Source organism: Mytilus galloprovincialis, chromosome 9 (genome assembly GCF_965363235.1).
Source record: "Mytilus galloprovincialis chromosome 9, xbMytGall1.hap1.1, whole genome shotgun sequence".
Taxonomy (NCBI): Eukaryota; Metazoa; Mollusca; class Bivalvia; order Mytilida; family Mytilidae; genus Mytilus; species Mytilus galloprovincialis.
The window spans coordinates 11029492-11054803 of NC_134846.1; the positions used below are offsets into that span (position 1 = coordinate 11029492).

The following is a 25312-nucleotide window of genomic DNA, read 5'->3' on the forward strand; positions in this document are numbered from 1 at the left end:
ATTGTTCTTACAAATAAACTGTACTATTATTTAAAGCTGAACCAAAAAACACATGCTGAAATGTGTAAAATGACAAATGTGGTGAATGGACGATATATCACAAAATTTATTAATCCATTTATGGCACTTTTTCTTTTCTGTTAATCATTTGCATGCATTATAATTTTCAAAATTACCTAGTATCTTTGCAATTGAGTCTGATAAAAAAACAACATACAAATTAATTCTTATCTACATAAATGATAATGTTGGAAAAACTGTTTCTTATTTTGAATGATTTTTGTTACCATATTGTCTCAAAAATAGTTCTTACCTAATGCAACGAATAATAAAAAAATATATCAAAATTTTTCAAGTTAAATTTTGTATGAAAAAAAATAAATGAAAATGATGAATAAGCAGATAGTAAAACAAATGAATATGACAGCACTAAATATGCTAAAATTACTTAAAGCACAAAGTCATGTGGAAATTCAATATAATTCATCGAAAAACCAATTTTTCGTGGATTTGGTGAAAAAAGATGAACAACAGATTTAAATGTTCAAATTAGAACAAAACTGTTAAAATATTTGCCTTAGCTCCCATGGTGATATAGCCTTTCAGGGCTAAGGTGGCGTTTAGCAGATAGCAATCAATCAATCAAAATAGTATAAATTTTCGAAAGGTCCTAATGAGCAGAGTTATGCATTCATGATATCAAATAACCACAATGCAATTATCCCTTACTATTTACTGATGGAATAAAATAACTATATCAAGATGACACAATAGCTATATATGTAATATTTTACCAGTTTAATCATAAATCAGTTTAAGGTTTTTAAAGAATTCAATTAGATTTTTGGTACTTTTCTCTTGTCTGATTCTCTTCCATATTTATATCATTGTATGTTGCCTTGTATGTTCTGATTTTATATACCCGAGACCCATTAAGGCAGAAACTGGGTAATCACTGATTTAACTGATATGCATACTTACCTTGAAAAACATAGCGGTACTGTGACCAAAACTCATAAATGATACCTCTACTCAATTATTTGCAAAGGGAATTTGGGCATGAAAATTAGGTAGTGCACCATACCATTATACAGTAAAGGATCTGAGATTTTGATTTTGTTAAAATTGTGATGATGGGTTTAGGAGATGAAGCAGATACAAACATTTAGCCTTGAGATTTGAAAAAGTCTATGTCATCAAAAAGCAAACCCAGAGATTCTGTGAAATTTCAACAAAACTCTCTCAAGTGGTTTAGTTGCAGTTGTGGATATTAAAGTAGGACATAAGGACAATTGAACAAATGACTGAATGGACACAGACAGACTGAACCACTGACTTTCATTATACAAGATAACCTTCATATTGGAACAAGTATTTTTTACAAATCAAAGAGCAGAATGCTCTGAGGGATACGATTGCCATATTGTTTTCATTGACACATGTATAGCAGTTCTGCCAACTTTTCATTAAGCAAATTCGTGAGATTTGGCCAAAATAGAAAAGATCAAAGAGGAAAAAATTGATCCAAGGATACTGCTGCAAAAAAAGCATGAACATGCGTGAGTCTCACGCATTTTTGGCAGCCCTGGCCTTAATAGTCCAAATAATTATGACGTCTTGAAAGGCTATAACATTTTGTTTTCTTTGAAGCCTTACTTCGACGTCGGATAGTATTATTTTCAAAACTAATTCAACTGCACATGCAAAGGTAATATAAATCTGAATAGTCACTCAACTTTAAAAATAGCTAATCCCCGATACAAGTGTACGAGCAATGTACTTATTGTGTTTTATTTGTGTGCTATCAATTCCAAGTTTACTTTCCACAGCAGTCACTGAGAGAGAGAGAGAGAGAAGGTATTTCACTTCATAGTTCGAGATTACTCTGATGTCCGACGGCTGATTTACCAGACAAGCTGGGACCGTGGGGGACTTTTATGCTAGTATACTTAAATTACAAACTTAAATAGTCCCAGTCCCATATATTATATCAAGTATTATTGGATGCCGAATTGAATTTTAAATAGGTGCCGATTTGACTAGATGCCGATTAAACCAGGTGCCGATTTGACTTATACCCAGTAATCTCGGGACTATTCACTTCGTATCTTATCACCGTTAATTCTAGGAGGAACCCCATTTCCCAGTCCCATATATTATATCAAATATTATTGGATGCCGAATTGACTTTTAAATAGGTGCCGATTCGACTAGATGACGATTTAACCAGGTGCTGATTTGACTTTTTCTATGGGTGCCGATTTGACCAGGTGCCGATTTGACTTGTACCCAGTAATCTCGGACTATTCACTTCGTATCTTATCACCGTTAATTCTAGGAGGAACCCAATTTCCTTTGGGTCAGTGGGCATGAATCCTTCCGTACACACTCCTCTGTTTAAATTGAGATCGTTCTGAATATAATACGACGTTTATCGACTTCTAACGAGTTAATTTTTTCTCGACGATTTTGACGGGAAATACTTCTGAAAGGGAGACAACTCGAAACGATAATATGGAAGACTCCATTTCGGGCAAAGGGATGTTATAGGTAAAATTTCATTGATTTTAATTTAAATGATGCATATGATTTTAAATTATGCAACAACAATATTAAACCCTCAATAGCAGGCAGACATAGAAAGAATCCAATGAGTTTCAAATTAATTAATAAGCGGGGGATCCAGAACAACCACTCAATCTGATACCCCTTGAAATCAAGAAAACTATACGCATGCGCATTAATACATAAACAAACCCGCAACTTGCGATTTGGAACAAGAACGTTCATTTAATTTATGATATGATGAATGAGTCTCAATTTCTTTATGAGAGTACAGTATCAGTTTCATAACGGTAAAATATAGAAAACTCCACTTCAGTTCTTATATGACAGAAATAGAATTATCGGAATTCAAAGAACTCTCGCATTTATCAAAACTGGGGAATTCCCTCTGACGTGTTTCTAAATTTATAAAAACACTAAATATAAATACTGCTTAATTCTGATTTTCCGTGTTGTTAAAAACACGCATATAAGTCAAGGGAAAAATCAAAAATGAAGATTATGAGAAGAACATTACAGGAAAGTTGTTTATGTTCAATCCTTTTGCTTGTTTTTACCTTTTAAAGCAAGACAATCATAAGAATCTGAGATGTTGCTGAATGTTTAGAATAAAACGGTTGACGTGAGGGAATGAGCCCTGAGTCAACGGTAAAAGTCTACAGATTGCTTAAAAGCAATCGTATCCCAAAAAAACTTGTATTAAACATCTACAAGTAGAATAAATAGAATGGAAGCTTGGAATGTGTCAAAGAGACAACAACTTGAACAAAGAGCAGAAAACAGCACAAGGCCACCAATTGGCCTTAAACACAGTAAGAAAATCCTGAACCAAGAGACAGGTTTCAGCTGGCTCCTAAGTATATTTTTAACTTTGATAAGACACAAGACCTGGCAGAAACAATGCAAAACTATAAATAATGTTGAAATAAACTAACAACCAATCAAACTAAAAATAACTTATATTTGAGTGTATAGCAACCAATTTAACGACATAAACATGACTTATAATTGTAAGTCTTAATAAGGAGACCCTTTATCGTAATAAGAGAAATCATTACAAACAAGAGTTTGACCATGTGAAATGATTATCATGAATAATGCCACACAATGAACCATCTTCTTTTCAAAATGACACATGCTTGCTTGACAGAAGTGCAGACCTAAGAAAAGCAATACTAGCTTACAAGTCTCTATCTAAAAATAATCTGAATTCTATGTCTAAAAATGCAGACATTTAAACAATAGCAAATAAAAAACATGTGAAGCAATGAATCTATGTTTCTTTACCACAATACCAAACAAATCATGCATTGCCATCCCTTCTTTTTCAGAATGTTAGTAAGAAAAAGAAGAAGTGAATAGGTCAAATAAAAATCGTGTTAGAAACATAAAGTCTGCCTATGGGTTGAACACGTTCCATTTCGTAGGTGAAGCTTACGTTACCTGGGCCTGATAAAATTTCATCAATTTGTTCAACGGTTGCCCTAGGTTCACAATCTAGCATAGCACCCTGTGGCCCACCTTTCCTCCTGAGCATCTCGGCGTAACTCGTGCCTATAAGGTTGACAGAGTCCTCTCTCTGCTTACCTGGAGGAGCCATGTTTGTTCCTGCACCTACTGTGGCTTCAGGTTTCTTCACCGTTGAAGCATAACTTGTGGTTGACTGTTGGTGAGTTAATGGTTTATCATAGGGCGTAACTTCAGTTACATGGCTGTCCCCAGTTAGGCCATCTAACCTGAAATATTAACATCAAATATATTAACCACCGAACTGTTGAGTTAATGGTTTATCATAGGGCGTAACTTCAGTTACATGGCTGTCCCCAGTTTGGCCATCTAACCTGAAATATTAACATCAAATAAATTAACCACCGAACTGTTGAGTTAATGGTTTGTCATAGGGCGTAACCTCAGTTACATGCATGGCTATCCCCAGTTAGGCCATCTAACCTGAAATATTAACATCAAATATATTAACCACCGAACTGTTGAGTTAATGGTTTGTCATAGGGCGTAACCTCAGTTACATGGCTGTCCCCAGTTAGGCCATCTAACCTGAAATATTAACATCAAATATATTAACCGCCGAACTGTTGAGTTAATGGTTTGTCATAGGGCGTAACCTCAGTTACATGGCTATCCCCAGTTAGGCCATCTAACCTGAAATATTCATAATATATAAATCATCCTTTGAACTGGGCATCTTCTACTGAAATACAAGTAAATTTATAATGTGCATTAAATATCAGTTAATTTTTAAAAGACAAAAACCTGTTTTTCTCTTTTCTCCATCCATAATTGCTGACAAATGCAACAGCAAATATAAAATAGAATGATAAGATCATGATTGGGCAAATCTGTTTCTTACAACTACAATTACCCTAGAAAAACTAATACTGATTGATTGATAGGTGTTTAATTCATCTTTCACCACTACAATGCCATTTCATGGCAGTCAGTTTTTATTGGTGGATAAAAATTATATGAAAATTTACTTAATTTTCGTTAAGTTATCGTTACTTACACTAAATTTAAACATTAGAAAATTGTAGGATACAGTATGGAAAATACACAGAATAATCAGTTAAAACTAAATATCTAGAATAAATAGTAAAAATCTATAGTTCAGCGGATTCACTTATCTCATAGAATATAAATTTTCGTGGCTTAGGCATAAACAGCTGACCAATGAGCACACGGTACCCCCGTCACATTTTCAAAGAATAAAGTTCAATTACTTCTCTATGTCTTATTAGAAATTTATGAAAATCAAAAAGGAGCTTATGTAAATAGATACAAACAATTCACCAAAGTTTCATGAGAATTGCTCAAAGCATTTTTGAGTTATTGTCCGAAACTGGAAAATCACCCCTTTTTAATGAATAAAATCCCATGCATGACTCAGAAATGTAATATGTAAAATTTATAAAATTCTGAAAAGAGCTTACATCAATAGATATAAACAATTCACCAAAGTTTCATTAGACCTGCCAAAAGCATTTTTTGAGTTGTTGTCTGAAAACTCGAAAATCCCCCTTTTTATGGATAAAACCCTGTTCCTCGGAAACGTAAAAACTAAAATTTATAAAAAACGAAAGACAGCTCATGTCAACAAATATAAACAATTCACCAAAGTTTTATGCAAATTGGTTAAAGCTTTTCTGAGTTAATGTCCGACACGTTGACAACTGACAGATGGAAAACAGTATACCATAATATAACCCGTAAACAGGTGTATAAAAACTGTATTTCATGAGTATTTGATTCCTTGGATTTACAAATCTTGGCATACAATCATATATAAATGTTGTACATAGTTAAATATTTTAAAATATGGTTCTTTTGTAACTCATGGAATCCACAAAAATAAGTATCCACGAATAATAATGGTTCTACAGTATGTCAATATTTCAAATAAATAGTTATAACAATTTGGGTAAAAATCTAAATAATGATCTTTGCACATGTTAAATGAAAAACTGAAAACAACTAAATGACCAAAACAACCCTATGTTATGAGAAAAGTTTGCATGGCCCTTGAACTTAAACTTGAGCTTAAAGCCACTTTTTACAAAATCCTCACAGCAACATTTTTAATTTAGAAATTGTCTATTGCAAATAACAAACTTGCTTAGAAGTTAAAACAAATTTTCCAATCTTGAACAGTCTGTTATGGTTCCAAAAACTAACCTGTGTTGTCTGACTAGAACACACTCATTGCTATCTGTAGGGTCAAGGTTAAATATATATAAATATCCATCTTGAGATGCCACTAACAACCTAGGTATCTTCTGTATCCTGTAATATAGACAAAAATGGACCAATGGAACTCAAATATCTTCCAATAATATTTGTGTAAGGTCATCGTTATTATATATTCTGAACTTTTGTATGCATATATTATAGTGATTGTTGAGCTAAAGAATAACATCAATTTATTCATATATTTTATTTTCAGGCAAAACAACAGACAAATAATACTATCAAAATTTAAAATGAAATGTTCATAAAAATAAAAACATTTTAAATTTCTGACTACTGTAAATTCAGAAATTATTGCAATGTATTTATCATTGCGAAAAAGGCGACATCATTTAATCGCAGTAATTTAAACTCACATTTTGAAATTTTTTGTATGAATTATTATATTATATTATAGTCGCCGTCAGCTGAAATTCGTAGTGGTTATCAGTAAAAATAGTCGCAACTATCAATCGCGTTGACTCGAGATATAGTTTTTCACATTCCATTCATAAATCGCAAAAAAAAACCACTACTGACCTACCTTTTAAGTGATCACACTGTAATAATCCTGACCTGAGTGAACGCAATTGATAGTTTAGATTATTTTTACCGATAACTGCTACGAATTTCAGCTGACGGCGACTATATATGATATTTCTCAATATTGCAAAAATTGAAATTGCATTTTAATCTTAAATTAAAAAATCACAATTTTCTGAAATTACAGTTTACAGAAAATCATAAAAATGTGCAAAACTAGAATTTCAGCAAACGTACCTGAACATGTTTTTCATTTTCTTTTATTTCAAAAATTACCAGCATTACATTTTACTGATCAGGTAACTTTATATTTTCTTTTTAATTTCAAGAACTGGCTTTTTGCTAATACTAGACAACATCAAGTGCCATTAGCTCAGTTTTAAATGCTATTTAATCAAGTTAAACTGTAATGAAAATAGTATTTTTTGTTTGTTATGTAACTAAAGTGAGAAAAAAAAGATTTTAATGTGTTTCACAAAGCAAGATTAGTGCATTTCAATTAGTTTTTTTCAAATACTTTGAAACAAAAGTTACATGGTGTTAATTAGTATGTTGTATGTTCTTGCAGTAAATGTTTTGATAAAGATATCTTTCATACAAAAAACATATGTTTAACTTCAACACTTTTCACAGTGTACAACCTAGGGCATCATTCAAATTACAGACCTTATAAATGAAAGTTTGTTCTTAACTAGCAACAAAAATAACTCTAACTATTGTCTTAACTCTTGATAACTTACACAGATAAAGCACAAACATTAATTAACCCAGATGAAGGCAGTCTAGCTGTGGCAAAAGCTCTCCCTTGATGAAACAGTTCTGTAACCTGTGTTGGTAAATAATTGGCCGAAGTTTTAAGGGCTTGACCAAAGTATCCCATCCAACCTTGGGCTTCTTCTGTCTTACTGTATAGGACAGAAATACAATGTTTAAATAGTTCAGCAATAAATAATAGAAACAAAATTCAACCAAAGACTTCCTAATTTGTAGAGGCTATCTACAAGCTATAATGGATTTTAAAAACAGCAACTTAGAAATGCTGTTATATTACAAATATATACCATGATAACCCATTATCATAAGAAACAAGGTTACTACCAAATTATAACATGGCAATATGTTATTAACTTTTGTTGATGAGTACTATTGATAATAATGTGAGCAAATATTTTTTATAACTCACAATACAGATCATTTAAAAATTCGTAAGGGTTCCAGTGTCTCGCCTACTTTTGCTGTTAATCGCAGACTCAACAAAAATGAGGAAAAACATCAATAAAAATTTCCCTCTCGATACTGTCTTTTGATTGAAAGAAGCTTCCAAGCTTGGTAAAAAATACAGGATAGTTTATGAATCTAATAAATGTTTTATAAACTTTAACTGCAGACTGTATGTAATGTTATCTGGAAGAAAAACTAAGTCCATTTATAAGTAAAATACAGAAAAAGTGAATTTTTTTTTTACAAAATTTACTTCTGAATAATATCTTATGATCAGAAACAAGCTTTTGTCTAAGTTTGGTAGAAATCCAGGAAGTTTAAGAACATTATAAAAATTTTAAAATCTTAAACCACAGAGTGAATGTTTTGTTTCTGGCAAAAAAAAGTCCATTTATAAGTAAAATACCGAAAAGTGGAAATTTATTTTTACAAAATTTTCTTCTTGATACTATCTTATAATCATAAACAAGCTTCTGTCCAAGTTTGGTACAAATCAAGGATAGTTTATGAAAGTTATTAAAATTTAAAAAACTTTAACCACAGAGTGAATGTAATGTTTCCTCGCAGAAAAACTAAGTCCATTTATAAGTAAAATACGGAAAAAATGGAATTTTATTTTTACAAAATTTACTTCTGGATACTTTCTTATGATCATAAACAACCTTCTGTCCAAGTTTGGTAGAAATTCAGTATAGTTTAAGAAAGTTATTAAAATTTAAAAAACTTTAACCACAGAGTGAATATTTGTGGACGCCGCCGCCGCCGGAATGTAGGATCGCTTAGTCTCGCTTTTTCGACTAAAGTCGAAGGCTCAACAAAAATGTAATTGCATCATTTATAATGTTTTTTTTCTCAACTACCTGTATATCTTGAAAATAGAATTTGTTTCATGCTATCGCACATGTTCATTGGTGAAAGAGTTATGAAAGTTAAATAATTGTTTATTATGTTCACTCTTACTTGTCTTTTGGGGTTTCTAATTTGAAAACATGGACTGTCTCTGTACTACTGGAAGCTGCCAAAAACATTGAATCCACACTGAAAGCTAAAGAATAAATGGTGGCACACCTGAAAATAGAACAATTAAATAAAACAAATGTGAATTGGTTTGTACATGTATAATGATTGAGGGTTGTAGGTCAGTTAACTTTTGTAAATACCTTTGATTGTGGATTTATTACATTGGTAAATCACAAGTTTTAATTGTAATGTTTTACGCAGAGTGTAGAAATGTTTTGATCACAGTCAGGATTCTACTTCGTCAGAATTATCTCCCCATTACGCCAGTTCAATTTCACAATCGTAGAAAAGGAAGCCATTGTAGGGATGACGCGCTACCAATTTTGCCCATGAAAACTGATAAATTTATCCACGTTGCACCATTAAGATCCTTACATGTCCGTTGTATTTTAAAAGACAAATGTATCAACTAGCTAATGAGCATCAGTTAATGATCTTGTCTGCATTGATTCAACTTAAAACTATTGTCTGATTGGTTGTCAGGTGGAATTTTCGAAAATTCATAAACATGTAAAAAAAAATTCTAATTTAAAATTTCGTGGAAGGGCAGACTAGATTTTTTTAGTGTATAAAGACTATAAACCCTAGTTTTCACACACAAAAAAAATATATTTTTTCAAAGATATGCATTTTCATCATCCAATTTGAAAGACTGTCGTCAAATACTCTCAGTAAAAAAATAGCTATTCAAACACACCTTCTCTGTTTTTGTGACTCATTAGATAGGTATTTCACTTGACGCATATATTTCATCTTTTAGTACTGTTATTTTTTTGTGTTATAAAGTCAATCTGTAGCTTTGATATATAAAAATAATAGAATCTGAAGCGAGCCGATGTATGAAATAATCTTACTTTGTACGATATCAAGACAAAATATTTAACTCCCTGACATAAAAAGGTGCACTAGATTTTCTCTTTTCGATAAAATTGTTACCCATTTTTGGGAATTTTTTCTTGAGTCACATAATGGAAGGGCAGACACGAAAATTTTTGAACTAAAAGATTGATATGTTTTCAGTCCGTGGTAATTTTTCCAAAAAAATCGAAGGTTATGCATTTTCTTCATCCAACTTGGAAGATACCCATGTTGTCGACTTGAAATCTAATTGTTCTGCTTAACTATGTACTAGATAAATTGAAAACTTATGCAAATGGTGTTTTTAAAATAAAACACCTAGTAATTGAGTAGAAAATTGTAATTTTGTTTGTTTCTATTAACTTTTAAAAGTTTTGTCACTATAGTAAACAATACAGTACACATTTATCGCCTTCTCTAACAAAGAGCTTCGATTCTTTTGTTCTATTTCAACCGGGTTTCCAACTGATCAGAGGGTAATAAGAACAATTTGCACAATAACAGACAAACTCTACACTTAAAACTATTATTACAGACATCATACTCAAGTATTGATTCAACAAAATATTGTCACAAAATTTACAACCAGTGATATTGTTGTCTTTTTTTTCAAACTGCCTCTACTGTTTTGTTTTTTTTTGGATGGGGGGGGTGGGGAGGGGGAACGCATAATTTTTCTTGAAAATGAAAGTTTATTTTTTAACACATCTCCAATTTATTGCTGTCTTTTTTTCACAGTTTTTCACGTATATTTTTATTGACAGACATTTTCAAACTAATAGGAACTTTTTTTTTTTGGGGGGGGGGGAAAGAAACGGAAACAATGGTGGTACTTAATCATTAAAAACCATGTGTGTTACAAACACCATGATAATTCTGTTCAGAAACCTGGATCTCAAAGGCGCTTTCATAATATCAAATTATTAACATGAATACAAAATTTATATACATTACTACTGATCCATTACTGTTTGAGAAAAATGTAAAACTTATTGGGAGGAATTTCATGCCAATTTTTTAGTAATTGGGAATTTTCTTTAGGGAAAAAGCCGAAGATCGGATTGTAATTTGAGGCAAACAATATCACTGATAACTTATAATAACTGTTAGATATGATCCAAAGCTCCATGATGAAAGCCGTACTTTGACCAATATGGTTTATTTTTTACAAATTGTGACTTGATTAGCAATCATACCACATCTTTTTATATGTATTTTTAAATATTTTCTTTCAGAGATCATACATCTAACTTTCAATCATTTAATCCTATATTACCTTTCTCTGTGTAATAAACTAATGTAGAATCATTATAATTTCATGTGTTCAAATTTTTTTTTTTTCAGGGAATAGGTGAACCATGAATTTAATTAGTGAACGAAATACAAACTTCCTACAGATATACATGCAGAATTTATAAAAACAAAAAAAATCAAGTATTCAATTTTCTTGTATCCATAAAATTGGTTCCAATAAAAAAATTAATAAATCAACAGTAGTAATAAAGCCAAGAGGAAAACTTAGTGCGGAATGGAAATTGCTGAAAATATAAAATGCACAATTTTATTTTTCTTAATAAAATTTCTACCTTTTTACTCCTCTTCTGAATTCAAATAACTTTTGTCCATCGGGAACTGAAAACACTCTTATTACTGTTCCCTGAAATAGTAATAAGTTTTAATAATGCATGAAAAGTTTGCTAAAAAAATATACATATACCTTATCCATTTCAATAGTATTTAATGTTGACTTTCAGCTGATCTTGATTGACCGTAATCAAAATGACTGAACATAACTGGATAAGAGCTAGACAGGAAGGACCTCAACTAGAATATGCAAAATCTAAGTGAAACCTTTAGTCAGCATGAATTTTAGTATAATGTTTCAAGTTGATGAGACAACACTTTCATGATCAACTTCTGTAACTTAAATCTTAGACTTGATATGGGCGGATGAATTTACTATGGGGCATGTGCACATGAAAAATTAAATTCCCTAACCCCACAAGAATAAGCAGGGCATAAACATATATTTTCATCTAATCAGGATAACCATTTTTATATTCAGATATTCAAGATTATTTTTATCTAATGATCATTTAATTCTTAAAAATATCTACTGATGCTTTAAATTGATTTGGCATATCACATACAAATTTTATCAAATTTTTAAACATAACAAATCCATACCTTTTCTGAGGCAGTTGCCACTCTGTTGCCTTGAGCGTTGAATGCTATTGCAGCTAAAGGATTATCATGGGCAGGTATCATTGTAACAGCTCGCTAGAAAGAAAGAAAAACACAATAAAAATGAAATGTATGGTAATTGTTGGTTGCTGTTTCTCATTTATTGTTTTGTATCACTCTGTTAGTTTTCACCTTTGAATTGTTTTACATTTGTTGTTTTGGAACCTTAATACATGTAATATGGTTTTCTATGCTGTACAGTTTTTGCTCTTTGTTGAAGGCCATACAGTGAACTACTGCTGCTAACCTTTTTCTAGGCTATTTGATCTCTGGTAAAGAGTTGTCTCATAGGCAATCATACCAAATACCCCCCCTTTTTTTTTTTAAATATTCCCAATTTTTGTAAACCCATTCATGATAATGGTAATTTAAGAAATTTTTTTAACATTTGCAACATATTTTCATTTTTTTCTTAAATCAAAAACCTTTGAAAAGATACTTCATCTGTATTAAATGGTACTTGTTAGATTTTAACATATTGTAGAGTAACTTGTCTATAATACTGTTGATGAATTCCATCTTAATCAATTTTTTGTGGTTTATATTTGTACTGTTGGGTTGCTGTTTTGCAGACATATAACAATTTTATTGACAATTTGACAATATACTGTAAATTGAGAAATTTTTGCATGCATGTACATTGTATTATATGATTGCTAAAATACGGACAAGCAAAAATATGAGATTGATTATTTGACATTTGACAATGCTACATGCATTTAAGTTTGCTATCTGGGTTTTTACTTTTTATAAACTTATCTCATCCCAATTTTCACAACAATAGAAACCTAGCAAACATTAAACCATTCCAGTATTTCACTTACTAAGTTAATGGTATCAAATATCTGTACTTCACCAATCTGGTTACTACCAGGATAGGCCAGGAAGCAGTTATCATTATTTATAGATAGTGCACACAACCCTGTAGGGTTAGGGGGTGTGTCACGTATCGTATGTAAAACTTTCATATCTCGTATATTGTGTATATATAAACTTTCTTCCAGACATACTATTAACCTCTGAAATTATAAAAAAAAACATGTTTATACTTTATTCATCTCTTTAATTCTTTTAAATATCAATCTTAAAATTCTTACAGACCTGCACAATTGTTTTTCATTTCATCCAGTATAATTATTTGACTTCCTTTGACAAAAAAATGATGTGAACAGCTGCAAAATTTACGTCTGTGGTGCTTATTTGTGTATCAGAGTAATATCAGACAGTGCTGATGAAACTCAATACAGTCAGAAAGCCTTACACACATTAAAGTATTGGAAGGATTAGAATAAGGTTTGTTAATCTCTGACTTTATTGTGTTCTTGGTTGCTGTCTCATTGCTATACTCCCACATCTTCTTTGATATATAGAGAATAATACATGGCAAAATCTGTATCATATGTCGTATCATCCCGAGACATCAATATCAGCCCAAGGGCCTTTAGGCCCGAGGGATGATATTGGTCGAGGGTGATACGGCATGTGATACGGATTTTGCCATGTATTATACACTTTATCATATATTTCAACAGAAGAGTATTATATTATATGAACTGTTTTCTGATCCATAGCACTGGGTTACCTTCAGTTCTACTTTTGTCTTGTTTCAAAGGCCTTAAAAGAACTGCTCAATTACTTATCCGAAGCACCTGGGTTACCTTACAATTTGTGTGCTGTTGTTTTAAAAATATTTTGTTTATTATTGTATTAATTTGTGTGTTTTGTATTTTTCATAGTTGCATTTAGTGTGCCAAAAAATATGAAAACTTGACGTTCGTGACGTCACATACAATATGAAAACTCGACGTTAGTGACGTCACATACCAAAAGTATGGGTGTGATAAAGGGTAGGGGTGTGATAGTGTGATAAAGGGTATGCGATAAAGGGTAGGGGTGTGATAAAGGGTATGCGATAAAGGGTGCGCATCAAAGTTGTGCGATATTGATTAAACAGCAGGCTATTTATCACATATGCAAAACTACTGTATTTACTACTAAACATATGATAAATAAAAATATTAAATATATCTGTTGAATATATACATTTCATCAAATCTAGTAATTTTGTCACTTATGTAACTCCATTTATTTCCCTTACAAAGCTTTAAATGAAAAGAATTATGTGTCTACAATGATTAATGTATAATGAAGTCCAGTATTTTTCTCATCGTGTCATTGGTTCAATTTCAAATTCCTGTATGTCAAACAGAATTGTTAAAATAACTTTAATATGTTGGATGTAAAATCAGTATTTGTTACATGTTTGATGTTTCACAGTTTATACATGCTTTTTCATATTCAGGTAGTTGCAGAGTGCTAATATAAACTTCCCAACGTCTAGAGCATGAAATCAGAATTGGTTTATGTGGATTCCAATATATTATTTTTACCTGTTTACTAATTGTTACTTGTTTCCTACCTGTCTAATTCACCGGCTAATATATAATTTGTTACTTGTTAACTTATTATTACCTGTCTATTTAATTTAACAGCTAATATTGAATTTGAGTAACTGTAATTGCAGATTTCTGTCCCTTTTTTGAAATGACACACTTTAAGTTTACGAGGAGATGAGATACTGACAATGGCAACTAAACTACTGGAAAATAAACGTTCCACTATACACACATCTTCACTTTCTGAAATTGTAAAAAAAAATTGAATTAGCTCTTGCTGCGATAAAGCCTTTTTGCACAAATGCACATTATCTATATCTAGGATTGAAAATCCAATTACATGTTAACTATTTATGAACCATGTTTAAAGCATATTTCAACCAGATGCTCCGCAGGGCGTAGCTTTATACGACCGCAGAGGTTGAACCCTGAACGGTTGGGGCAAGTATGGACACAACATTCAAGCTGGATTCAGCTCTAAATTTGGATTGTGATTAAATAGTTGACACAGCATAGGTTTCTGACACAGAATGAATGTGTTCTAATGAACTTAAAATTTTTGTTTTCTCTTAGAGCAATTCACTAAGCTGTTGAATATTAATCCTCTCAAAAAAATGTTTGAAGAAATTTTCTTTTTTATTTATGAAATTTCAAATGAGAACCAGATGCTCCGCAGGGCGTAGCTTTATACGACCGCAGAGGTTGAACCCTGAACGGTTAGGGCAAGTATGGACACAACATTCAAGCTGGATTCAGCTCTAAATTTGGATTGTGATTAAATAGTTGACACAGCATAGGTTTCTGACACAGAATGAATGTGTTCTAATGAACTTAAAATTTTTGTTTCTCTTAGAGCAATTCACTATGCTGTTGAATATTAATCCTCTCAAAAAAATGTTTAAAGAAATTTTCTTTTTTATTTATGAAATTTCAAATGAGAAAAATTGAACCCAATTTTTTTAATCACATCCCCCTTTCCCTTATTCCAAAACTAATCTCAATTAAAATTTCTAATGGAGTTTGCAACAATAACTACTCATTTAAATACATCATAAAATATTAAGATGTAAAAAAACTGCTTGTTATCACTGAATGGTAAAGATTATTTTAATTTATCAGTTGGTAGTAAAAAGTGAATATACATTGTATATTGTATATAACAAAGATTTAAGTTGATTCTGGACAAAGAAAGATAACTCTAATTAAATTTCTTTTTGATATTTCACAATATTGTGCAATTAGATATTTCTTGCCATTGCGCAATACTGTGCAATTGAAAAGACTTGCTATTGCACAATACTTAATATAATAATTTTAGATCCTGATTTGGACCAACTTGAAAACTGGGCCCGTAATAAAAAATCTAAGTACATTTTTGAATTCAGCATATCAAAAAACTTCAAGATTTCAATTTTTGTTAAAATCAGACTAAGTTTAATTTTGGACCCTTTGACTTTAGTGTAGACCAATTTGAAAACAGGACCAAAAATGAAGAATCTACATACACAGTTAGATTTGGTATATCAAAGAACCCCATTTATTCAATTTTTGATGAAATCAAACAAAGTTTAATTTTGGACCCCGATTTGGACCAACTTGAAAACTGGGCCAATAATCAAGAATCTAAGTACATTTTTAGATTCAGCATATCAAAGAACCTAACTGATTCATTTTTTGTCAAAATCAAACTAAGTTTAATTTTGGACCCTTTGGACCTTAATGTAGACCAATTTGAAAACGGGACCAAAAGTTAAGAATCTACATACACAGTCATGACAGTTAGATTCAGCATATCAAAGAACCCCAATTATTCAATTTTGATGAAATCAAACAAAAGTTTAATTTTGGACCCTTTGGGCCCCTTATTATGTTGGGACCAAAACTCCCAAAATCAAACCAAACCTTTCTTTTATGGTCATAAACCTTGTGTTTAAATTTCATAGATTTCTATTTACTTATACTAACGTTATGGTGCGAAAACCAAGAAAAATGCTTATTTGGGTCCCTTTTTGGCCCCTTATTCCTAAACTGTTGGGACCTAAACTCCCAAAATCAATACCAACCTTCCTTTTGTAGTCATTAACATTGTGTTTAAATTTCATTGATTTCTATTTACTTAAACTAATGTTATTGTGCGAAAACCAAGAATAATGTTTATTTGGGCCCTTTTTTGGCCCCTTATTCCTAAACTGTTGAGACCAAAACTCCCAAAATCAATCCCAACCGTTCTTTTGTGGTCATAAACCTTGTGTCAAAATTTCATAGATTTCTATTAACTTAAACTAAAGTTATAGTGCGAAAACCAAGAAAATGCTTATTTGGGCCCTTTTTGGCCCCTAATTCCCAAAATGTTGGGACCAAAATTCCCAAAATCAATACCAACCTTCCTTTTGTGGTCATAAACCTTGTGTTAAAATTTCATAGATTTCCATTCACTTTTACTAAAGTTAGAGTGCGAAAACTAAAAGTATTCGGACGCCGGACGACGACGCCGACGCCAACGTGATAGCAATATACGACGAAAATTTTTTCAAAATTTGCGGTCGTATAAAAATTGAACCCAATTTTTTTAATCACATCCCCCTTTCCCTTATTCCAAAACTAATCTCAATTAAAATTTCTAATGGAGTTTGCAACAATAACTACTCATTTAAATACATCATAAAATATTAAGATGTAAAAAAACTGCTTGTTATCACTGAATGGTAAAGATTATTTTAATTTATCAGTTGGTAGTAAAAAGTGAATATACATTGTATATTGTATATAACAAAGATTTAAGTTGATTCTGGACAAAGAAAGATAACTCCAATTAAAAAAAAATCTTGCTATTGCACAATAGTTTGCAATTAGATATTTCTTGCTTACTATTCTGGACAAAGAAAGATAACTCTAATTAAAAAAAAAATTGCTATTTCACAATATTGTGCAATTAGATATTTCTTGCCATTGCGCAATACTGTGCAATTGAAAAGACTTGCTATTGCACAATACTTAATATAAAAATTTTAGATCCTGATTTGGACCAACTTGAAAACTGGGCCCATAATAAAAAATCTAAGTACATTTTTGGATTCAGCATATCAAAGAACCCCAAGATTTCAATTTTTGTTAAAATCAGACTAAGTTTAATTTTGGACCCTTTGGACTTGAGTGTAGACCAATTTGAAAACAGGACCAAAAATGAAGAATCTACATACACAGTTAGATTTGGTATATCAAAGAACCCCATTTATTCAATTTTTGATGAAGTCAAACAAAGTTTAATTTTGGACCCCGATTTGGACCAACTTGAAAACTGGGCCAATAATCAAGAATCTAAGTACATTTTTAGATTCAGCATATCAAAGAACCTAACTGATTCATTTTTTGTCAAAATCAAACTAAGTTTAATTTTGGACCCTTTGGACCTTAATGTAGACCAATTTGAAAACGGGACCAAAAGTTAAGAATCTACATACACAGTCATGACAGTTAGATTCGGCATATCAAAGAACCCCAATTATTCAATTTTGATGAAATCAAACAAAGTTTAATTTTGGACCCTTTGGGCCCCTTATTATGTTGGGACCAAAACTCCCAAAATCAATACCAACCTTCCTTTTATGGTCATAAACCTTGTGTTTAAATTTCATAGATTTCTATTTACTTATACTAACGTTATGGTGCGAAAACCAAGAAAAATGCTTATTTGGGTCCCTTTTTGGCCCCTAATTCCTAAACTGTTGGGACCTAAACTCCCAAAATCAATACCAACCTTCCTTTTGTAGTCATTAACATTGTGTTTAAATTTCATTGATTTCTATTTACTTAAACTAAAGTTATTGTGCGAAAACCAAGAATAATGCTTATTTGGGCCCTTTTTTGGCCCCTAATTCCTAAACTGTTGAAACCAAAACTCCCAAAATCAATCCCAACCGTTCTTTTGTGGTCATAAACCTTGTGTCAAAATTTCATAGATTTCTATTAACTTTAACTAAAGTTATAGTGCGAAAACCAAGAAAATGCTTATTTGGGCCCTTTTTGGCCCCTTATTCCTAAAATGTTGGGACCAAAACTCCCAAAATCAATACCAACCTTCCTTTTGTGGTCATAAACCTTGTGTTAAAATTTCATAGATTTCCATTCACTTTTACTAAAGTTAGAGTGTGAAAACTAAAAGTATTCGGACGACGACGACGACGCAGACGACGACGCCAACGTGATAGCAATATACGACGAAAATTTTTTCAAATTTTGCGGTTGTATAAAAATCTAAGTACATTTTTGGATTCAGCATATCAAAGAACCCCAAGATTTCAATTTTTGTTAAAATCAGACTAAGTTTAATTTTGGACCCTTTGGACTTTAGTGTAGACCAATTTGAAAACAGGACAAACCAGGTGCTCCGCAGGGCGCAGCTTTATACGACCGCAGAGGTCGAACCCGGAACAGTTGGGGCAAGTATGGACAAAACATTCAAGCGTGATACAGCTCTGAATTTGGATTGTGATCAAATTTTTGACATTACACAGGTTTTTTTTTACACAAAACAAATGTCAAGATTTTACAAATCAATTAAAGATTTCTTCTTCAAACTTTTTAAATCTAAAATTAAATAGTTGACACAGCATAGGTTTCTGACACAGAATGAATGTGGTCTAATGAACTTAAAAGTTTTTTTTTGCCTTTGAGCAATTCACAATGCTGTTGAATATTAATCCTCTCAAAAAAATGTTTGAAGAAATTTTCTTTTTATTTATGAAATCTGAAATGAGAAAAATTTAAACCCCCCCCCCCCCTTTTTATCTCACCTGGCCCGAAGGGCCAAGTGAGCTTTTCTCATCACTTGGCGTCAGGCGTCTGTCGTTGTCCGGCGTCGTTAACTTTTACAAAAATCTTCTCCTCTAAAACTACGGGGCCAAATTTAACCAAACTTGGCCATAATCATCATTGGGGTATCTAGTTTAAAAAATGTGTCCGGTGACCCGGCCAACCAACCAAGATGGCCGCCATGGCTAAAAATAGAACATAGGGGTAAAATGCAGTTTTTGGCTTATAACTCAAAAACCAAAGCATTTAGAGCAAATCTGACATGGGGTAATATTGTTCATCAGGTCAAGATCTATCTGCCCTGAAATTTTCAGATGAATCGGACATTCCGTTGTTGGGTTGCTGCCCCTGAAATTGTAATTTTAAGGAAATTTTGCTGTTTTTGGTTATTATCTTGAATATTATTATAGATAGAGATACACTTTAAACAGCAATAATGTTCAGCAAAGTAAGATGTACAAATAAGTCAACATGACCAAAATGGTCAGTTGACCACTTTAGGAGTTATTGCCCTTTATAGTCAATTTTTAACCATTTTTCGTAAATCTTAGTAATCTTTTAGAAAAATCTTCTCCTCTGAAACTACTGGGCCAAATTTAACCAAACTTAGCCATAATCATCATTGGGGTATCTAGTTAAAAAAATGTGTCCGGTAACTCGACCAACAAACCAAGATGGCCACCATGGCTAAAAATAGAACATGGGGTAAAATGCAGTTTTTGGCTTATAACTCAAAAACCAAAGCATTAAGAGCAAATCTGACAGGAAGTAAAATTGTTGATTAGGTCACGATCTATCTGCCCTGGAATTTTCAGATGAATCGGATAATCGGTTGTTAGGTTGCTGCCCCTGAGTTGGTAATTTTGAGGAAATTTTGCTGTTTTTTTGTTATTATCTTGAATATTATTATAGATAGAGATAAACTGTAAACAGCAATAATGTACAGCAAAGTAAGAACTAAAATTAAGTCAGTATGACCAAAATAATCAATTGACCCCCTAAGGAGTTATTGCCCTTCATAGTCAATTTTTAACAATTTTCTTAAAATTTGAAGATTTTCAATAACATTTTCCACAGAAAGTACTGTTATAGATAGAGATAATTGTAAGCAGCAACAATGTTTAGTAAAGTAAGATCTACAAACACATCACCATCACCAAAACACAATTTTGTCATGAATCCATTTGTGTCCATTGTTTAATATTCACATAGACCAAGGTGAGCGACACAGGCCCTTTAGAGCCTCTAGTTTTTTCACATCCCCGTTTCCCTTTTTCCAAAACTGATATCAATTCAAATTTCTAATGGAGTTTGCAACAATAACTACTCTTTTAAATACATCATAAAATATCAAAATGTAAAAATGAGTTGCTTGATATCACTGAATGGTAAAGATTGGTTGGTAGTAAAAGTGAATATACATTGTTTATTGTATAAAACAATAAAAAAAACTTCATCAGCAACATTTTATATTGGCAAATTTCCAATGAAGTTATTTACATAAAGTTATTGGCAAATAAAAATAGAAAATGACATCATAGTCATGTCTGGCAAATGTCCAACATACATTATCTAAAAACATTTTAGATAAGATAAGGAAAAAAAGCTTTATCTAAAAACATTTTAGATAAGATAAGGAAAAAAAGCTTCATCAGCAACATTTTATATTGGCAAATTTTCAATGAAGTTATTTACATAAAGTTATTGGCAAATAAAAATAGAAAATGACATCATAGTCATGTCTGGCAAATTTCCAACATATATTATCAACTACTATTCTATACAAAGAAAGATAACTCCAATTGAAAATTAATTGCTATTGCACAATATTGTGCAATTAGATATTTCTTGCTATTGTGCAATACTGTGCAATTGAAAATTTCTTGCTATTGCACAATACTTGATATGGAATCCTGATTTGGACCAACTTGAAAACTGGGCACATAATCAAAAATCAAAGTACATATTTAGATAAAGCATATCAAATAAGCCCAAGAATTTAATTTTTGTTAAAATCAAACTTAGTTTAATTTTTGACCCTTTGGACCTTAATGTAGACCAATTTGAAAACTGGACCAAAAATTAAGAATCTACATACACAGTTAGATTTGGCATATCAAAGAACCCATTTATTCAATTTTTGATGAAATCAAACAAAGTTTAATTTTGGACCCCCATTTGGACCAACTTGAAAACTAGGCCAATAATTAAAAATCTAAGTACATTTTTAAATTCAGCATATCAAAGAACCCCAAGGATTCAATTTTTGTTAAAATCAAACTAAGTTTAATTTTGGACCCTTTGGACCTTAATGTAGACCAATTTGAAAACGGGACCAAAAATTAAGAATCTACATACATAGTTAGATTCGGCATATCAAAGAACCCCAATTATTAAATTTTTGATGAAATCACACAAAGTTCAATTTTGGACCCTTTGGGCCCCTTATTCCTAAACTGTTAGGACCAAAACTTTCAAAATCAAACCCAACCTTCCTTTTATGGTCATAAACCTTGTGTTTAAATTTCATAGATTTCTATTTACTTATACTAAAGTTATGGTGCAAAAACCAAAAATAATGCTTATTTGGGCCCCTTTTTGGCCCCTAATTCATAAACTGTTTTGACCTCAACTCCAAAAATCACTCCCAACCTTCCTTTAGTGGTCATAAACCTTGTGTTAAAATTTCATTGATTTCTATTAACTTATACTAAAGTTATTGTGCGAAAACCAAGAATAATGCTTATTTGGGCCCTTTTTTGGCCCTTAATTCCTAAACTGTTGGAACCAAAACTCCCAAAATTAATCCTAACCTTCCTTTTGTGGTCATAAACCTTGTGTCAAAATTTCATAGATTTCTATTCACTTAAACTAAAGTTATAGTGCGAAAACCAAGAAAATGCTTATTTGGGCCCTTTTTGGCCCCTAATTCCTAAAATGTTGGAACCAAAACTCCCAAAATCAATCCCAACCTTCCTTTTGTGGTCATAAACCTTGTGTTAAAATTTCATTGATTTCTATTCACTTTTACTAAAGTTAGAGTGCGAAAACTAAAAGTATTCGGACGACGACGACGACGCCAACGTGATAGCAATATACGACCAAAAAATTAAAATTTTTGCGGTCGTATAAAAATGAAGAATCTACATACACAGTTAGATTTGGTATATCAAAGAACCCCATTTATTCAATTTTTGATGAAATCAAACAAAGTTTAATATTGGACCCTGATTTGGACCAACTTGAAAACTGGGCCAATAATCAAGAATCTAAGTACATTTTTAGATTCAGCATAGCAAAGAACCTAACTGATTCATTTTTTGTCAAAATCAAACTAAGTTTAATTTTGGACCCTTTGGACCTTAATGTAGACCAATTTGAAAACGGGACCAAAAGTTAAGAATCTACATACACAGTCATGACAGTTAGATTCAGCATATCAAAGAACCCCAATTATTCAATTTTGATGAAATCAAACAAAGTTTAATTTTGGACCCTTTGGGCCCCTTATTCTGTAGGGACCAAAACTCCCAAAATCAATACCAACCTTCCTTTTATGGTCATAAACCTTGTGTTTAAATTTCATAGATTTCTATTTACTTATACTAACGTTATGGTGCGAAAACCAAGAAAAATGCTTATTTGGGTCCCTTTTTGGCCCCTAATTCCTAAACTGTTGGGACCAATACTCCCAAAATCCAATACCAACCTTTCTTTTGTAGTCATTAACATTGTGTTTAAATTTCATTGATTTCTATTTACTTAAACTAAAGTTATTGTGCGAAAACCAAGATTAATGCTTATTTGGGCCCTTTTTTGGCCCCTAATTCCTAAACTGTTGAAACCAAAACTCCCAAAATCAATCCCAACCGTTCTTTTGTGGTCATAAACCTTGTGTCAAAATTTCATAGATTTCTATTAACTTAAACTAAAGTTATAGTGCGAAAACCAAGAAAATGCTTATTTGGGCCCTTTTTGGCCCCTTATTCCTAAAATGTTGGGACCAAAACTCCCAAAATCAATACCAACCTTCCTTTTGTGGTCATAAACCTTGTGTTAAAATTTCATAGATTTCCATTCACTTTTACTAAAGTTAGAGTGTGAAAACTAAAAGTATTCGGACGACGACGACGACGCAGACGACGACGCCAACGTGATAGCAATATACGACAAAAATTTTTTCAAATTTTGCGGTTGTATAAAAATCTAAGTACATTTTTGGATTCAGCATATCAAAGAACCCCAAGATTTCAATTTTTGTTAAAATCAGACTAAGTTTAATTTTGGACCCTTTGGACTTTAGTGTAGACCAATTTGAAAACAGGACAAACCAGGTGCTCCGCAGGGCGCAGCTTTATACGACCGCAGAGGTCGAACCCGGAACAGTTGGGGCAAGTATGGACAAAACATTCAAGCGTGATACAGCTCTGAATTTGGATTGTGATCAAATTTTTGACATTACACAGGTTTTTTTTTACACAAAACAAATGTCAAGATTTTACAAATCAATTAAAGATTTCTTCTTCAAACTTTTTAAATCTAAAATTAAATAGTTGACACAGCATAGGTTTCTGACACAGAATGAATGTGGTCTAATGAACTTAAAAGTTTTTTTTTGCCTTTGAGCAATTCACAATGCTGTTGAATATTAATCCTCTCAAAAAAATGTTTGAAGAAATTTTCTTTTTATTTATGAAATCTGAAATGAGAAAAATTTAAACCCCCCCCCCCTTTTTATCTCACCTGGCCCGAAGGGCCAAGTGAGCTTTTCTCATCACTTGGCGTCAGGCGTCTGTCGTCGTCCGGCGTCGTTAACTTTTACAAAAATCTTCTCCTCTAAAACTACTGGGCCAAATTTAACCAAACTTGGCCATAATCATCATTGGGGTATCTAGTTTAAAAAATGTGTCCGGTGACCCGGCCAACCAACCAAGATGGCCGCCATGGCTAAAAATAGAACATAGGGGTAAAATGCAGTTTTTGGCTTATAACTCAAAAACCAAAGCATTTAGAGCAAATCTGACATGGGGTAATATTGTTCATCAGGTCAAGATCTATCTGCCCTGAAATTTTCAGATGAATCGGACATTCCGTTGTTGGGTTGCTGCCCCTGAAATTGTAATTTTAAGGAAATTTTGCTGTTTTTGGTTATTATCTTGAATATTATTATAGATAGAGATACACTTTAAACAGCAATAATGTTCAGCAAAGTAAGATGTACAAATAAGTCAACATGACCAAAATGGTCAGTTGACCACTTTAGGAGTTATTGCCCTTTATAGTCAATTTTTAACCATTTTTCGTAAATCTTAGTAATCTTTTAGAAAAATCTTCTCCTCTGAAACTACTGGGCCAAATTTAACCAAACTTAGCCATAATCATCATTGGGGTATCTAGTTAAAAAAATGTGTCCGGTAACTCGACCAACAAACCAAGATGGCCACCATGGCTAAAAATAGAACATGGGGTAAAATGCAGTTTTTGGCTTATAACTCAAAAACCAAAGCATTAAGAGCAAATCTGACAGGAAGTAAAATTGTTGATTAGGTCACGATCTATCTGCCCTGGAATTTTCAGATGAATCGGATAATCGGTTGTTAGGTTGCTGCCCCTGAGTTGGTAATTTTGAGGAAATTTTGCTGTTTTTTTGTTATTATCTTGAATATTATTATAGATAGAGATAAACTGTAAACAGCAATAATGTACAGCAAAGTAAGGACTAAAATTAAGTCAGTATGACCAAAATAATCAATTGACCCCCTAAGGAGTTATTGCCCTTCATAGTCAATTTTTAACAATTTTCTTAAAATTTGAAGATTTTCAATAACATTTTCCACAGAAAGTACTGTTATAGATAGAGATAATTGTAAGCAGCAACAATGTTTAGTAAAGTAAGATCTACAAACACATCA

General features: G+C 32.0%; 1 protein-coding gene across 5 annotated transcripts in view; it reads right to left on the bottom strand.

Moving 5' to 3' along the window:
* The window catches only part of LOC143044392 (WD repeat domain phosphoinositide-interacting protein 2-like), a 34797-nt gene that overhangs the window by 2863 nt on the left and 6622 nt on the right, over positions 1-25312 (bottom strand). The window contains exons 3-11 of one of the 5 annotated variants that reach the window (XM_076216380.1): positions 14665-14831; positions 13017-13211; positions 12136-12228; positions 11535-11605; positions 9031-9138; positions 7590-7754; positions 6256-6363; positions 4153-4301; positions 177-197 (exon numbers count right to left, since the gene is read on the bottom strand). In XM_076216380.1, coding sequence (XP_076072495.1) covers positions 177-197; positions 4153-4301; positions 6256-6363; positions 7590-7754; positions 9031-9138; positions 11535-11605; positions 12136-12228; positions 13017-13211; positions 14665-14831 — 1077 coding nt within the window. The other 4 variants (XM_076216379.1, XM_076216381.1, XM_076216384.1 and 1 more) reach the window with 4 other exon arrangements.